Here is a 17,441-nt window from a genome sequence, read left to right as displayed (position 1 = left end):
GACCAAGATAGAACATTTTGGCCTTTAATTCTAAGCGCTGTGTGTGGAGAAAACCAGGCACTGCTCATCACCTGTCCAATACAGTCCCAACAGTGAAGGATGGTGGTGGTAGCATCATCTGGGGGTGTTTTTCAGCTGCAGGGACAGGGATTAATGCGGCCAAGTACAGGGATATCTTGAACGAAATTTTTCTCCAGAGTGCTCGGGACCTCAGACTGGGCCGAAAGTTCAGCTTCCAACAAGATAATGACCCTAAGCACACAGCTAAAATAACCAAGGAGTGGCTTCAGAACAACTCGGTGACTGTTCTTGAATGGCCCAGGCAGAGCCCTGACTTATACTCAATTAAGCATCTCTGGAGAGAACTGAAAATGGCTGTCCACCACCATTCACCATCCAATCTGGCGGAACCGGAGAAGATCTGCAAGGAGGAATGGCAGAGGACCCCCAAATCCAGGTGTGAAAAACTTATTGCATCATTCCCAAAACGACTAATGGCTGTATAAGCTCAAAAGGGTGCTTCTACTAAATACTGAGCAAAGGGTCTGAATAGTTATAGCTGTGTGATTATTTCAGTTTTTCTTTTTTAATAAATCTGCAAAATGATTGATTGATTTTAGCAAATGGCTGCAATACAGTAAAGAGTGACAAATTTAAGGGGTTCTGAATACTTTCCGTACCCACTGTATGTGTGTGATGGATGGATAGATAGATAGATGGATTTATATAGGTATCATACATGTATACAGGAAGTCCTCGATTTACGAACGAGTTCCGTTCCTACACTGGCGACGTAACCCGAATTTCCGCGTGAGTCGGATTTCACCGTTAAAGTCGAAATACTTCTGTTACGGGTATTGTCCCACGTGATTGTGACAGCAAGCTCAGTGTGTGTGTCGATGTGTGAGTGAGACGGGAGAAGGCGTCTCCCCTGCGTCTCCCGACCACGGTCAGGTGACCGTAGCAGGAAAGGTTAACACTTCGTATAAATAAACTAAAATACATTAAAATAAAAAAATAAGATGCTGTACTTACCATTACTGCTGAGAGTGTGGAAAAAGGCAACGATACTCCCGGCGCACAAACACAGACCAGCACTATGCACTAGCTAAGCAGAAACACCATGGTGCTGGGGACAAAATGGCAGACGAGGCACGGCGTCGTAAAGTCGAAACGTCGTAGGTCGGATACGTCGTAACTCGAGGACTTCCTGTATTCTGTTTTTATTTGTTTAACACAACGTCCCAACTTCATTGGAATTGGGGTCGTATGTATTAACATTAACATGAACAACACTTTTGTTCACAGGAGGATCTTTCTGACTCTATTTCCGCACTGATGCACAGCTTTCACGATATTAATGGACGTAAGTTCAATCACACTTGACTAGGGATGCACGATAACTATTATCAATTTGGGGAAAAAATTGTAATCGTGCTCATTGGTCCGATACAAAAAAAAACTGGACTTATAAAAAGAGCCAAGTCATTCAGTGGTTTGCTTGTCGCCAGCGGCTGATGTTTGCGTTAGCCTGGGTCAGTCATGGATATTTCCATCATAATTCTGAGCCTGCTACACCAAAAATAGTCAATGTCCTCAGTAAATTAGCATGAGTGGCAGCACTTGCTGAAATTACGAGGGTCCACTGACTTTTAGTTCGTAACTAAGACACTATTGTCCTTTGGAGAGCAGCTCTCGGCAAGACCCAGCGGACTCGCTTAGCAGCTCAAGCTGACAGGAGCGAGCGGGGGCGGTTGGACCGCATACAGAAGCATGGTTGTTGCAGTGTGCTAACAGCTTAGGTAAACGCTAACCCCTGCAGAACACCGCACCTACATATCTTCCTTTGCAGTGCTCACTCATTGGATAATAAATTAGATAATCTACTAATGGAATTAACATTAAGCAGACCAGGAGAAGCTCAGCCATGATTTTTTTCTCAAGTAGCCTTGACTATTGTAATGGTCTTCTGACTGGACCCCCTAAAAAGAGCATTAAACAGCTGCAGCTCATTCAGAATACTGCACCTCGAGTTCTGACCAGAACAAAGAAGTCAGAGTATTACTCAAATTCTAAAGTCTTTACACTGGCTTCCAGTCAGCTTTAGAATATATTTTAAAGTTCCGCTACTGGTCTATACATCACTAAATTGTTTAAGTCCTGAATACATGAATGAAACCCAGTAGGGCTCTGAGATCGACAGACTCAGGTCAAATAGTGGAGCACAGAGTCCAAAGCAAACATGGTGAAGCAGCATTTAGCTATTATGCTGCACACAAATGGAATAAGTTGCCAACAGAAGTTCCATCAGCCCCAAGTGTGCATGTTTTTAAGTCCAGGTTAAACCCCCCCCCCCCCATGCTTTTTAGAGTATTTCCACTTTTGAATGATATTTCTTGCACTGTATGCTGTTTTTTTTCCTCTTGGTTTTAAATATTTATCAGCATTTTTTTCTTTGTTTTTAAATGCTTTTAATCATGTAAAGCACATTGAGTTACCTTGTGTATGAAATGCGCTGTATAAATACATTTGCTTTGCTAAAGCACCCAACGGCCATCCCACATTTGACGGAGTCAGCGCGATCGGTATCAACTAAAGATGCGCGTCTGCCGGCTTGTTCGAAACCACACCCTTGCCCCAGCATTTTAAAATTAGCATGATCACCTTTCCTTATATAGTTTAAAAAATATATGAATATTTGAACCTGTATCATTCAAGATGATCCAGGTTGTTTGAGGAAAAAAAGAGTTCATGATTTATCAATACTGTAGTATGATTGCACAATAACAAAGTACGTTTATACATTCTCATCTGTCTCATTGTACTTGTGTATTGTTGTGACAATAAAAAGGCATTTTTTTCTCATTATATTACATATGTTGAATACAGATATATGATAATAAATGTTGGTATGATATTTGTATACGACTATTAATTTATATGAATCAAAAGGCATTCTATTATGCAACCAGTTTGATATAAAACACAATTATGTACAATATACATCAGTAGGGGGGTCCCCGCTTTTAATACTGAGAAATGTCAAGTGGCTTGGAAAAGCAGTACGTTATCGGTTATCAGTGTGGCGGGGAAAAAACAAAACAGTTATTGTGCATCCCTAACTTTGACCCTATGCTGGTATAATTCTCAATGCAATTAAATCAGAATGAGAAAAGCCAGTTGTGAAATAATGCATTTTTCTACAGAACTACTATATCTGGATAGCTGCCTGAAGACCTTCAAAAGAGAGTGGACTGGTATCGACAGACTGCGAATGGACAAGTTTTTCCAGGTTTGTGTGAGGACTTCTCCCGTGTTTCCCCTAGGTTTAGAATATACTTGTACTGGTTAGCACATCTGCCTCACACTTCTGAGGGTTCAAATCCCGGCCACGCCTGTGTTGAGTTTGCTTGTTTTCCCCGTGGCTGTGTGGGTTTTCTCCAGGTACTCCGGTTTCCTCCCACATCCCAAAAAGATGCGTGGTAGATTTATTGGAGACTCTAAATTTCCCCGTAAGTGTCTGTGAGTGTGAATGGTTGTTTTTTTATATGTGCCCTGTGATTGGCTGGCGACCAGTTCAGGGTGTAACCCCCTCTCGCCCAGAGTCAGCTGGGATAGGCTCCAATAGTTATTTATAAAAAACAAAAAGATAAAAAAAATGTCGGCGGTGTGGGACAGATAAGACGTCACAGCACGTAATGCGTGGATCAGACAATTGCACGATGTCAGGCTACTGCAATAAAATCTTGTATTCCGATACCACCACGTCCCGTCTTTTACGATCACTGGGCTTTATCTTGTCAACTCAAACGTGACCGGATACACTCGTTACCATGGTGACAACAACAACACTGGATTGTGCCGTGTGTATGATGAGAACAAAATGTGGAAAACTGTGTGCTGGTAGTCATCGGTGCTCGGGAGAGGACTTTAATTCATGAATTGCTTGAGGTATATTCAAGTACTTTTAGTGATACGGCTCGCAAGCAGGCAACAAAACGTTATGTTGCCGAGCAAGCTAGTGCTAGCACTAACGGTTGTACGTAAACATACCAGGGTTCTTTCAAATCATTTTCTAAAGTTTTGGTATGTGTGAAGTAATTGCAATAATTTAATTACAGTAAGTTAGCATCCATTATTTCTGTCATGTTGTATTGTTGGTTTGACCTGACTGATTACAATACGTGACCTGAATAGAGAATACTTTTGAAGATACTTAGTATATAATACACAAGTATATTCAGTAAAAGAACGAGTCATTTCAATAGACACATTGCTCCATCTTGTGAACGGTTAACGTTTTTTTAAACTCTGTGATTGGCCCTAAAAATTTTGATCGTGTAAAGCCTATGTATAATATAAAATAAAAGGGGTCCCGAACATTTTAGTGCCACTGACCGTTTTCACATAGACATATTTTGAAGGCATGGCATAGAAACAAAAAACAAACACCTAAAAATATCACTCAGAATTCCATTTCAACATGCCGATCTTATTATATTTCCACAGCACAGCGTGTTGTAAGATGCCTTGAAATAAATATGCATTTCTGTTTCACTGTTGCTATTTATCTTGTGCTTTTATTGTATTTGAAGTAGGGCTGCGGAATTTATCGAATTTTAATCGTGATCTCAATTTTGACTGTCGCAAATAAAGGAGATAGAGCGAGAGATTCAGAGTGAAAGAGGTGCGCATTGAGTGCTGCACCACTTGAGCTGGAGTGGTGGGGACTTGCTCAAGGGCACCTCGACCGTAGCCAGCTGAATCTGCATCCCTTTTCTCCCCTTATGGAGCGCCTGTTTTTCATGTTACAGCTAGTCCGCTTCATGTTCAGGAAAAGCTTTGAGATGCTGAAGAGAAAAAACTGGGAGAGCAGGTAACCTCAAAATCCAATTTGTGCAGTGTCATAACATACACTAAATGATATACATTGTCCCCTTGTTTTTTCAGTGCGGTTGCAAGATTTCTGGAAGTCTTTGCGACACAGCTCCTGAACAGTGGCAATGATGCACCCGCTGGTCTGCAGTTCCATATCTTGGACCTCTACTTGACTGAGCTAGGAGCTGTGGGTGCTTCAGAGGTACATCTGTGATCAAGAAAAGAATCATTTGGACTATGGAGCGTCGGCAGACATTTTGGTTATTGGTCTAAGTTTTGTTTTGATTTAATTTTTTTTTATTGACCCTGTCGAAGTGGTTCAATGAAGATGTTTCACTACACAGAAAATTGTTGAACTGAAAGGAGTTATGAAGGAGATACTGTATCAAATTCTTCATTGGACACTCATCCACTTTTAATGCTAGTATTATAGTAGTTTAGCATACACTTCCTTTCATTTGAATGAAGCATCAGTTAGAGGATTCTGCAACAAATGAGGAAATATTAATAACCGATAAAAGACAATAGTGGCGATCCTTCTTGTATTTTTTTTTTTTCTTTCTACAGCTCACAGCTGACCAGAACCTGATATTTGTACAGCCATTCTGCAAAACGGCAGCCAAAACCAAGGAGTAAGTCCAACACTCTTAGGTTCCTTTGCTTGATATCTGTCAAGAGACGTATATTGCTACTACACCATTTTTATGATTGTTGCGGCCTTTTCCCCGCAGTAGTTTTTTTCTGATCTCAGTACTCTTTAGCATTTTAGAAATTTTTGGGATTTTTCTTTCGATATATTTTCCCCAAATTTATTGCAAGAAATTACAGTATTGCTGTTGTTTCTTTTCCACTGATATAAAGGTATTGGAGCATTATAATTCATGTTGATGTTTTTTAAGAACAATTAACATTTAATTCTAAAGAATATTGAACATTGGCATTGAAATATAGAACAATAAGTAACATATTCTTCGGAAAATAAAAATATAAATAAAACAGACTTGGGCTGTTCACAAAAATTGCAGTTAAATATTAAATTTTTGGCACTTTGGTATACAGAGTCATAAACCCACTAAAGAAGCCCAAATAATGTTGTGTAAGTTTGACACACCACAGAAGTCTTTTTAAAAAGCCTGGCAAATTTTATATAATAAAAAAAAAAAATCACCATGAATGTAAGGCTCTGAAATTCATGTAAAATAAGGCTGTGTGCGGGACTGTATGGGTGTATCCGCTCAAGGCGCTGGAGATGACCTTCATCTGTCAATCATTGGATTGACAGATGACAGACAATTGAGCATACGAGTGAACGTATTGACGTTCACTCGTATGCTCAATTGTCAATTAAATGCTCAATTCGTGCCACTGCACGTTTGTGTTCTGTGGGGACTAACGCACACAACAATTCAGAGTGCCTGCTGAGGTTTTAAATGACCTCACCGTGGTTGACTTGGCTTTTTTGCTGATTAGCTCATTAGCTTGCGGACTAGTGAACGTAATAAACAGTTTTGAGCGCGTCACACGCTAGACATCGTGAAAGCCTCCTTTGCACAATATATTCTTCTTCAAGTGTTGCACTGAGGTGACCGGTCAGTAATTTTACCAGACACTTTTGTTCACCGCCGTTGGGCACAAGCACGCCTTCGTGCGCGTTCTTCGTTGGTTTTCGCCACTTCTTATTCAGGGCCAGAGGACTAGGCATCTAAACTGGGAACCAACATTTTTAAATTTGAACGATTCCGGGAGAACCGGAACGTCGATTCCGGGAGAACCGGAACGTCGGTCCCTCCGGTTCCAACCGGTTCTTGGTTCTCTGTGCCCAACCCTCATCAGGAGTGAGGTGCTGAGTGAACTATACAATCACATCAGTGAGCAGCAGGACGCCCACCCAGATGCTTTCCTCATACTGACTGGGGATTTCAACCATGCTGACCTCAAGACAGTGTTTCCAAAATTCTACTCAAGCATTCACTTTCCAACACGGAGAAATAGCACTCTGGACAATGTTTTTACCCCTCCCCTGAGAGGAGTCTACAAGGCCCTTCCCTTCCCCCACCTCGGTGCCTCAGACAACGTCACTGCTAATGCCAGCTTCCAGACCACTGGTTCAAGTCACCCAAACAGTTAGGAAACTGGTATGAGTGTGGCCAGAAGTGTCCCTAGAGGCACTTCAAGACTGTTTTGGCACCACTGTTTTGGCCGGTGACCCGATTCAGGGCAAGGGAAACTGGTGTCCATTTATGTTAATCATCATAAGCGTTCATTCTAGCTGTGCTTTTTCTGGTTCCTCACCTAGGACCTGTTTCCCATGGGTAACCCTGGCAGGGGCATAAAGCCCCAGACAATTTGTCACTGGGACACACAAACCCCTCCACCATGATAAGGTGACGGATCTGCAGAACCCCTGAATAGACCTTACCAGGGAGGCTTAGGAGTGTGATCTCCTTTTGGGGGGGAAAAAAAAAAGGTGGGGGTGGGGGGGGAACCACCCACTCAAATACAACCCCCCCACCTCCAGAAATCTGTAAATTATTTCATGATCTTGTGCTTATTGCTTTCTTGTAATATTTGACATTCACTGATTCTCTTTACGTGTCGGTCTGACCAGTTGGACACTTTTTCGAGCCATCTACAGCAGCATCTTCAGCGCGATTATTGACCAGGCTCCCGATGCCATTGAAGATTTGATGAAGGAGCTGAAAGCCGCAGAGTCCTTTGAAGGGGATGAGAAGAACCTCGTTAGGCAGATTAATGGTACTACATTTCACAGGACACACCACATGTTCCAGAACAGTACTTAACATAAATTATTACACTGATGTTTATCAGGGGGTTGTACTCATTTATTATTAAGCTCATTTGTTGCATGTGTAGAAGGTGTGCTTTTTTTTTAAAAATACCACAAAGACATAACTGCCGGTTTATTTGTTTTCAGGTAGTAAATCGTACTTGGATGATCATGATCTTAAGTCAGGAGACAACACATCAGTTCTACAGGTTGGTTTTGTAATTTTATCCAAAATACGTTTTTTCCCCCAGGTGACGTAATGAACTAATATTTAGGCTTTTCACCGGAAATCGGTCTGATCGGTATCGGCTGGTAATTAGCATTTTATGCTGATCGGCTGATAGGCTTTAATGTCAAACTTCGCCGATCATGATCGGCTCCGCAAAAGATATTTACTCCACGTCGCCGTCGTGTACAGTATATTCGAATCCCAACAGCTAGTTTATTTTTAGCCTTGTTGCGTGTCTTTTGATGTAGTACTGTAAATATCTGACCACCAATAGATATTTTTTTTAAAAACATGTCGACGGTGTGGGACAGAGAGTATTTACAGAGTACTGTAAATATCCGACGGTCAATTAGGTTATTTAAAAAAAACAAAAAAAAACATGTTGGCGGTGTGGAACGTCTAGACAACAGGCCGGAGACGGGCAACACGTAATGCCCGGACTTCAGGACAAATTTGGTCTTTCACGATTGCACTATGTCAGACTACTGCAATATAATCATGTATTCCGATACCACCGCATCCCGTTTTTTGCAATCACTGGGCTTTATCTTGCCAACTCAAACACGACTGGATACACTTGTGATCATGGCGACGACGACAATAATGGATTGCGCCGTGTGCTTGTAAGAACAAAATGGGGGGAAAACGTGTGTTGTTGGTCACCGATGCTTGGGAGAGGACTAGAGCAGTGATGTCGCAGGACTAGAGCAGTGATGTCCAACCTTTATGGAGCCAAGGCACATATTTTACAAGTGAAAAATCTCATGGCACACCAACAAACAAAAATGTCACAAAAAGTGGATACATTAATTACTGTATGTACTTCCTGCCATCTAATAGGAGACCATTTATTAGTTCTGTCTGTCACTATGCCTCACTGGCATAAAAAGATGAACAAAGATACATTTATGTAAATGTAATTTTTTTTAACAATTAAGTACACAAGTATATACAGTAAATGAACAAGTCATTTAAATTGACACATTGCTCCATCTTGTGATTGGATTGGTGATCGGTTATCGCTTTTTTTAAACTCGCTGATCGGCCCCAAAAATCCTGATCGAGATACTTTCTTTTGATTGGTAATGCTATTTGGTACAACTTTCGTCTGAATCTTGAAGGATACCACATTTTGTTTGCCCCCCTTCTAATAAAACATTTGTTTTATAGTTTAACTATGCAGCTCTCGCTGACGAGCTGTTCGAGATGTCTAGTCGAAGGAGCACACCCAGCCATAATAGACGGAAACTCTACAAAATCATCAAAGTGTAAGTAGTGTAATCTCGCCGACAGTTTCAAAAGTTGTAATCATTCTAAAGTGCTTTATCGTACTAAATGTTGTGGTCTGTGTATAAAGTCTTATTTAATAATAGTCTCGCTAGTGGAGATGAATGTAATTGGTCAATTGATCATTAACAATTGTTGATTGTGTGAAATTGATTGTTGATTACTGTAATTTCTTGTGTATAATGCACATTTTTCCCTCCAAAAAATGGTGAAAAGTCAATAGTGCCCATTATACATGGGTATAGGGAAAAATTACCTCCACCTCCAAAGCTTCAACAATTAGTGTCCTCAGTTCCCAAACGTTTATTGAATGTTGTTAAAAGAAAAGGTGATTTAAGACAGTGGTAAACATAACCCTGTCCCAGCTTTTTTGGAACGTGTTGCAGGCATAAAATTCTAAGTTAATGATTATTTGCTAAAAACAATAAAGTATACCAGTTTGAACATTAAATAGCTTGTCTTTGTAGTGTATTCAATTAAATATAGGTTGAACATGATTTTCCAATCATTGTATTCTGTTTTTATTTGTTTAACACAACGTCCCAACTTCATTGGAATTGGGGTCGTACATGGGTAGAAGGGTTTTCTAGAATTTTGAGGTCAACTTTGGGGATGTTTATACATGGGTGCGCATTATACACGAGGAATTAGGGTACTTGTCTCCAAGAAATTAAAGGTAAGATTGAGTGCACTACTTTTCTGCAACCAGCAGAGACGCTCATGATTATTTCTCAAAATGTTTTCGGAAGAACAATAGCACCACACCCACGAACTCATATTAGCTGTTTGTAGTTGAGACACCCAAATCATTATCATTGCAAATTCTAGGGATGACCCGATCCGATCACATGATCGGAAATCGGGGTCGATCACGTGATTGTCATCTGATCAAGATTAGGTGAAAAATATCTGTTTTATCAATTTTTGGACATTTTAAAGGTTACAAGATGACAAAATAATCAAAACGTACAGAGAGCTTGCCAAATGAAACCGTAATAGGTTTGTTTTCTATTACACAATGTAACTAATCAGTGTAGTACCGGTATACTATAGAATTACTAACAGAGAGAGAGAGACACACACACGGTTAAAAGTAAGACAATAATAATGCAATGACTTACGGCGGACACAGAGAAAACCAAGTGGGAAACGCCGTCTCAGGGAGCCCTCTGCACCAAGGGCAGGCAACATACCGTGGCCAGAGGACACCGGCACAGAGCCGCACAGTGTAGTGCTGTAGGGGGAGCCACATATGGCGACTGAGGACCCCATGAGGCAGGACCATTGCCACGGTCCACCACAGCGCCCAGTGCAAAAGGCTCCCTCTGAGGAAACACTGAAAGATGGTAAAATGATCATAAACCTACTTAAACATATCAAAAACAATGTTTAAAAAAACAAGACTATCAAAATAAAGATAAATTACAATAAATACTACTACATTAGAAACATTAAGAATAAAATAAAAAGGTATAAGGGAATAAAACAGTTCTGATGCATGTTAAAAGGTAAATAAAAATTAAAAAAGTGGGTCTCGAGCCTGTTTTTCAAAACATTGTTCTCTGCGGCCCTGAGGTGCTCTGGCAGGCTGTTTCACAGGCGGGGGCCGTCAAACTGGAACAATGCCTCACCGCAATTACGTGTCCTGACATTTAGAATAACTAAAAAAGAAAGCAGGGCATTGAATCGTCAATCTTGTGTCCGGTAACTCGCGTGTAAAACGAAGGCTGGCCAACAACCGCTTATCATTGTGGCATTTAAGCAGCACTTTGTTGCACAATCCAACTGAGCAGCGGTCTTAAGCTATTACAGAAGCGATTGCGATGTTTATTGCTCAAGACACAAGGCCATACTTAGTTGTGCAAAACAGGTGTAATCCTGTCGCACACCCACTTTAGTGCGATGATTGAGCCAAGTCTTTCTGAGCAGGAAAAGACAAAAAATGTGGGCTAGGTGGACATCTAGGGTAACAAATCACAGGACCAAATCTGGCGCAGTTACTGAGTGTAAGATAGCGAGACCCAATACTGATATCCAAGTCACCACAGATAATGTAAAATTATTCCCAGTCACCACAGATAATGTAAAATTATAAGATCAGTATGCTTTGTTTACCTTTTTTTCCATGAATAATGTGGACATTGGCGAGTGTTTGATTCATTATCCGTGTTTAAAGGAAGAGCATATTCGTTAAATTGCACTTTGAGATGTTTTTCGTTCACGGTCCATGTATAAAAGGAGGAGGTATCGGGACTTATATTGCGCCTTTAGATTGTTGTCTCATCATATAAATGCCATATTTGACAGTTTGAGTTGAATGTTGTTTTTATTTAATGAGAAAAATGGTTTTACAAAATAAACGGAGGGCAGTTTTTTTCATTTTTCTTTTTTTTTCTTCTTTTGCTGATCCGAAAAATTATCTGATCTTTGACTCAAAACCATGACCCGATTGAACTGATTTTATTTTATTTTTATTTTTTCCCCTTCGTTGCAACCCTTTCAACTAACGATTTTAATAATCAATTAATCTGTTGATTATTATTTTGATGAATCGGTTAAATTTTTTTAAATTCCATTTTACTCAAAAACAGGACATCTTCATCAAACATAATTTGATAAAACAGGCAAACATGTTGATCATTGTTTTCCACATTAAAAGCAGATATTTGCACTTCTCTTATTTTGATTCAAAACAAAGATAATCGGACTTCTTTCATGGAGCATTGCAGAACTCTGAGAATATTTACCTTTGAGAGGCTGAAATTAATAGGATTTGGACAATTTTAAGTTAAACAAGGTCTCTAAACGATAAGCAAAATAGTCGTTAATTTGATCATCTGACTTGTTGATTGATATATTGTTGCACTTTCTTGCCAAGAGAATGTAATACTTTATGATACAGCCCCACTTTTCTTTCAATACGCTTTTCTCTCTTTTGAATGGCAGGTTCCGCAACCTCAGCAAAGGTATTGCTTTTGTTAATAGTTTGGTAACACAATTTCTTTCTGTTTCCCATGTATTATGCGACTCATTGTTTTATTTTCCTGTTAGGCATCTTTCCTCACGTTCGATGTCCCAAGGAAGTGTCTACAGATGAGGATGATGAAATCTTTGGCAGCAGAAAGAGAATGAAGGATGGAAGGTTTAAAGAGCAAGCAGCTAAGAATCGTAAAGTACCTCTTTGTTTCTGCAAAACGCACATCTATTAAAAATATTTCAGATGCCCAGAAAAGCGAGTCTAGCTTACACTCATCTGCAAAGACTGTGTGAGTGTATTTGTAATTGAGAGCAATAAGAGATCAGTAAATGTTGTTTCCTTGGGAAGTAAGCAATCATCCCTCTTTCTTGATACACTGAGGTCATTATTAATTTATCACATAACCATGTATTAGTTGTTCATTTTAGTTTCTTTGTGGTTATGCATGACTATGAGGGACTTTATACAGAGCATTTACTGTACAGAATTTTACATGAGACTGTGATCACGACCTGATTTTAGGGAGGTTCCATACCACTTTTTACCAGAAAATCTATTTGCTGGAGTATGAATAGCGTTTACATTTCAGAGCAGAAGTGTCCAAACCTTTTCCTCCAATGGCCATATACAGAAAAATCTATGGATACAAGGGTCAGTTTGACATGCTTCGACTTTAATTTATTAAACACGCTAAAAGCAGTCCATCAAGCAATGTTACTGTCCCCTCCAAAAGTATTGGAACGGCAAGGTCAATTCCTTTGTTTTTGTTGTATCCTGAAGACTTTGGGTTTCAAATCAAAAGATGAATATGAGACAAAAGTTCAGAATTGCAGCTTCCATTTCATGGTATTTACATCTAGCTATGTTAAACAACTCAGGAGAGAGCACCTTTTGTTTGAAGCCACCCACTTTTCAAGTGAGCACAAATATTGGAACAGACCTGATTAAATTAACTTAAACTTAATTCTTTTTGCTGATGAATGGTTTGTATCTTGATGTATGGCCTCTATATTTCTTCTCTCGAAGTCTTCGAACAGTGGATTGTGATACCTTCACTCCTAGCCTGTGGAGGTTTGCCAACCATTTTGTTTGGATGTAAATACCATGCTGGAATTCTGAAATTTTGTCTCATAAATATCTTTCCACCTGAAACCCAAAAGTCCAGTATACAAAAAAATAAAAACAATGGAATTGACCTTGCCGTTCCAATACTTTTGGAGGGGACTGTATATTATAGTTATTTTTCCCTTAGAGATAGGGTGAGAAGCTTGGTCATCCGGGAGGATCTCAGAGTAGAGCTGCTGCTCCTCCACATCGAGAGGAGCCAGATGAGGTGGCTGGGGCATCTGATTCGGATGCCTCCCGGACGCCTCCCTGGTGAGGTGTTCCGGGCACGTCCCACCGGGCGGAGACCCCGGGGACCACCCAGGACACGCTGGAGAGACTAGGTCTTTCAGCTGGCCTGGGAACACCTCGGCATCCCCCCGGAAGAGCTGGATGAAGTGGCCAGGGAGAGCAAGTCTGGACGTCCCTGCTCAAGCTACTGTCCCCGCGACCCGACCTCGGATAAGCGCCAGAAAATGGATGGATGGATTTTGCTTCTACCCATATGATCTAAACATGAAGTATTCTGCTGAAGCTCAGCACTTTATTTGAACACGTAATACTTTTTTTTTTTATTTACTTGCTCTTATTTTAAAATTCACAGCCCTTTTATTATTTAGGAAATTAGAAAACACACAGTTGTGCTCATATATTTAATTGCCCAGGCAGAATTTGTACAACCAAAAAGATGGGTACAATTATTTAAACAAAACATGGACCAGGCGAAACATTTTATTTGAATGGGATTCAAATTAAACGGTCAAGCATTTCAGAAAAGCATCATCATTAAACAAAGCATAACCATAAACAAATTAATGATGGTTGTTGTTCAGTTGACTATCAGTCATATATATATATATTATATAATATATATATATATATATATATTTTTTTTAACAAAATCTGCCAGGGTATGGAAACTGTACATATATGCAGTCATATGTACCCCTGTCATATTGGAATGAAAGTGTATCACTTCTTCATAACCACTAGATGGCGGTGTCATATTAGAATGAAAGCGTACCACTTTTTCATAACCACTAGATGGCGGCATACATTTATAAAATGTGACATTTTTATTTATTTATTTATGTTCCCATTTGCCTCTAAACCTATTTATAATGCACATTATTGACTATTGACAATTTTTGGGGGAAAGAAATGTGAATTATACACGAAGCCCACGCCTCTCACTCTGAAGAACTCTGAAGCAGATGCACAGTTATCCAAACCAGAAAAGGAGAGAGACAAATAAAAAAAAAAAAATAAATTAAAAAAAAAAAAACACACAGCTGCACCAAGATTGCTCATCTTATATTGTCCCTGAGAAAAGTAGGGAGCTGGTACTTGGTCCAGAGCACACTTTGACTGAGAAGCAGATTGGCGAGGTGAAAAAAAAATAAAAGGCACAATTGCAAAGTCACAGAAAGAAGTAATTTTCCACGGCAGAGTGTTCATTCTTGACTACTCACCGATACGGAGTCCCGATACCACAAGTATTTTTGATACATAAAACTTAATTAACAGAATGACAGAAAATCGTGAACAAAGACCTTTCTGGTGAGGTGTTCCGGGCAGATCCCACTAGTAGGACGCCCCAGGGAAGACCCAGGACACGCTGTTTCCTGGCTGGTCTCGGAACGCCTCAGGATCCCCCTAGAAGAGCTGGATGATGGTTGGGGACAAAGAAGTGTGAGCTTCCTGCTTAAGCTGCTCTCCCTGTGACTTGAACCCTGACAAGTGGAAGACAATGGATGCGTGAAAGACCTTTCTTTCTGAAGCACATGATCATTCGCCGGTGTGTCAAGCCAGCAACTGGCCGGGAGAAGTTATAGAATTTAAATTATTTTTTCCCTTAAGTATCAGAAGATGGTATTGGCACCCCTCACAAGTACCTGATATCTTGAAATAAAACCGTTATTGGCCGCATCCCAATTCCTGTTATCGGTAATCGCCAATCCCTACCTGATTTTTTTACTGTGTTCAGCGGCCCAAAAAGAAAAACACTGGCCTTGGTGATGCAGTTGGTCCCAAAACAATCGGAGGAACAGGAGATCAGGCGACACGAGGCGCAGACGCTCGTTCTTCAGGGTCATCTAAAGAATCTGAGGAGTGAATGACAAATGAGATGATCCAGCACGTTGCATCACCCACACCCCTCCCTGCCCCAATGGCGCAAAGCCAGACGGAAAACTCACTCTCTACTCGTCCAAATTCTCTGCTAGGTGTGACTGACAGGATGAAGACGATTATCAATATTGGAATCCAACGCACACCACGCGAAGATCTTCCTCCCATCCCCAATAGCCTGAAACCACCGTCCACTAAGATGCGAAGGGCCCCTCCTTCACCCATGAAGACCCTTATCTGTGAATCTGACTGATATCGGCGGGATCTTTTCCAGAATAAGTCAGACCCCTGCGGAGATCAGGCATTTTTTTTTATCCCAGTAATTACAAGGGACAGAAAGTTGGTCAAAGAAATATGGCACAAAAAAAGCCGTAGCTGTAATACCGTTTTAAATGAGGCAACACCAGCAAATTTTTAGTGAAACAAGTGTCGAAGAGGGGGGAAAAAGGCGGTGGTATTGCTGTTAAGTCGTCATTTCTGTGTGAAAAAATTATACTGGGTGATTTTAGCTCTTTTGAATAGCTCTCTTTTGGTTAAGGGTGACCCAAAGGTTATTGTTTTAATAATTTATAGGCCTCCAAGATACGACAGGAAATTTATGGAGGACTTCTCTGAACTGCTGTCAGTTATTTGTACTGACTACAACTATTTTGTCATAACGGGAGACTTTAACATTCATGTTGACAATAATGTGGGGGGAAAAAATCTAAAGAACTCTGCTGTACTAAACACATTTGACCTCTCTCAACATATTAAGAGTCCAACCCACAATCAAGGTCACATCTTAGACCTGGTCATGTCTAAGGATGTTGAAATTCTATCAATTTGACATTAAGGATATGGCTATTTCTGACCATTTTTGTGTATTCTTTGAATTACAGATTCTTCCAAAGGTTCAGACAACCTCTATGTCTATTAAGAAAAGGTACATAAATGACAGCACCACCTCTAAGTTTATGGAGACCGTTGCTGTGCCACAAACTGTGAATGCTGAGACAGTTGATAAACGTTTGGATAATGTCACCTGTAAAATCTCAAATGTCATGAATGCTGTCGCTCCTATTAAAACTAAGACAATCTTGAGGCGACCTAGAACGCCGTGGAGGAGCACAATGATGGTAAAGACCTCTAAATCAAAGTGTAGGAAAGCAGAATGTAAGTGGAGAAAAACTAAACTCCGAATTGACTACGACCTCTACAAAGTCTATGTAATTTTAACCAAGCGTTAGTCAGGGCGAGACAGCAACACTTTCCTGAAATCATCAGTAAGAACTTTAACAATACTCGCACTCTGTTTGCTGTGGTTGACAAGCTCACAACACCCCCGAATCAGATAGCTCCAAAACTCCTAACAGCAGATAAATGCAATGAATTTGCTAATTTTAGTGAAAGAATACAATCCATCAGGTAAAATATTATCACAAATCAGCAAAATGATAAAATGATTCTACATCTGAAGCCAGCCAGAAAAAACTCTGTAACCATGTCAGAATTTGATACAATTGACCAAAAAACTGTAGAGAAAACGGTTCAGCAGCTGAAACCATCAACGAGCTGTCTTGACTCGACACTTTTTTAAAGATATTGCGACGTCTGTGATCGCTGATTACAAGAAAATAATAAATTGCTCACTTGAGTCAAGAGAGTTTCCTAAAGCTCTTAAAGTAGCTGCCATTAAGCCTCCACTAAAAAATAGAGGGCTGGACGCTTCCATGTTAGCAAGCTATAGACCCATCTCGAATCTCCCTTTCATAGCCAAGATTGTTGGGAAAGTTATTTTTAATCAACTCAGCAATTTCTTGAACTTAATTTGACTTTTTGACAAATTTCAATTAGGGTTCCGAACTCATCACAGTACAGAATCTGCTCTGATCAGTGCTAAATGATATAAGGTTGAATACTAACTCGGAAAAGGTGTCAATTCTGGTCCTGTTGGGCCTCAGTGCTGCTTTTGATACGGTAAATCATAATATACTGCTGAACAGGTTGGAAACGTGGGACTAAACAGTCCTACCCACAGTCCTTAAATGGTTCAGGTCCTACCTGGA

General features: G+C 40.2%; 1 protein-coding gene across 1 annotated transcript in view; it reads left to right on the top strand.

The window, feature by feature from the left end:
• Positions 1-17,441, top strand: part of LOC133411022 (ribosomal RNA processing protein 1 homolog B-like) — a 31,562-nt gene that overhangs the window by 3,233 nt on the left and 10,888 nt on the right. Inside the window, exons 3-12 of the mRNA XM_061692818.1 lie at positions 1,309-1,366; positions 3,207-3,292; positions 4,815-4,876; positions 4,951-5,080; positions 5,446-5,510; positions 7,487-7,632; positions 7,814-7,875; positions 9,066-9,163; positions 12,129-12,148; positions 12,234-12,350. Coding sequence (XP_061548802.1) covers positions 1,309-1,366; positions 3,207-3,292; positions 4,815-4,876; positions 4,951-5,080; positions 5,446-5,510; positions 7,487-7,632; positions 7,814-7,875; positions 9,066-9,163; positions 12,129-12,148; positions 12,234-12,350 — 844 coding nt within the window. The remainder of the gene's footprint in view (positions 1-1,308; positions 1,367-3,206; positions 3,293-4,814; positions 4,877-4,950; positions 5,081-5,445; positions 5,511-7,486; positions 7,633-7,813; positions 7,876-9,065; positions 9,164-12,128; positions 12,149-12,233; positions 12,351-17,441) is intronic.

This window comes from Phycodurus eques, chromosome 12 (assembly GCF_024500275.1).
Source record: "Phycodurus eques isolate BA_2022a chromosome 12, UOR_Pequ_1.1, whole genome shotgun sequence".
In the NCBI taxonomy this organism is placed as follows: Eukaryota; Metazoa; Chordata; class Actinopteri; order Syngnathiformes; family Syngnathidae; genus Phycodurus; species Phycodurus eques.
Note: the sequence above shows the minus strand (reverse complement) of the source record. Positions and strands in the feature narration are given on the sequence as shown.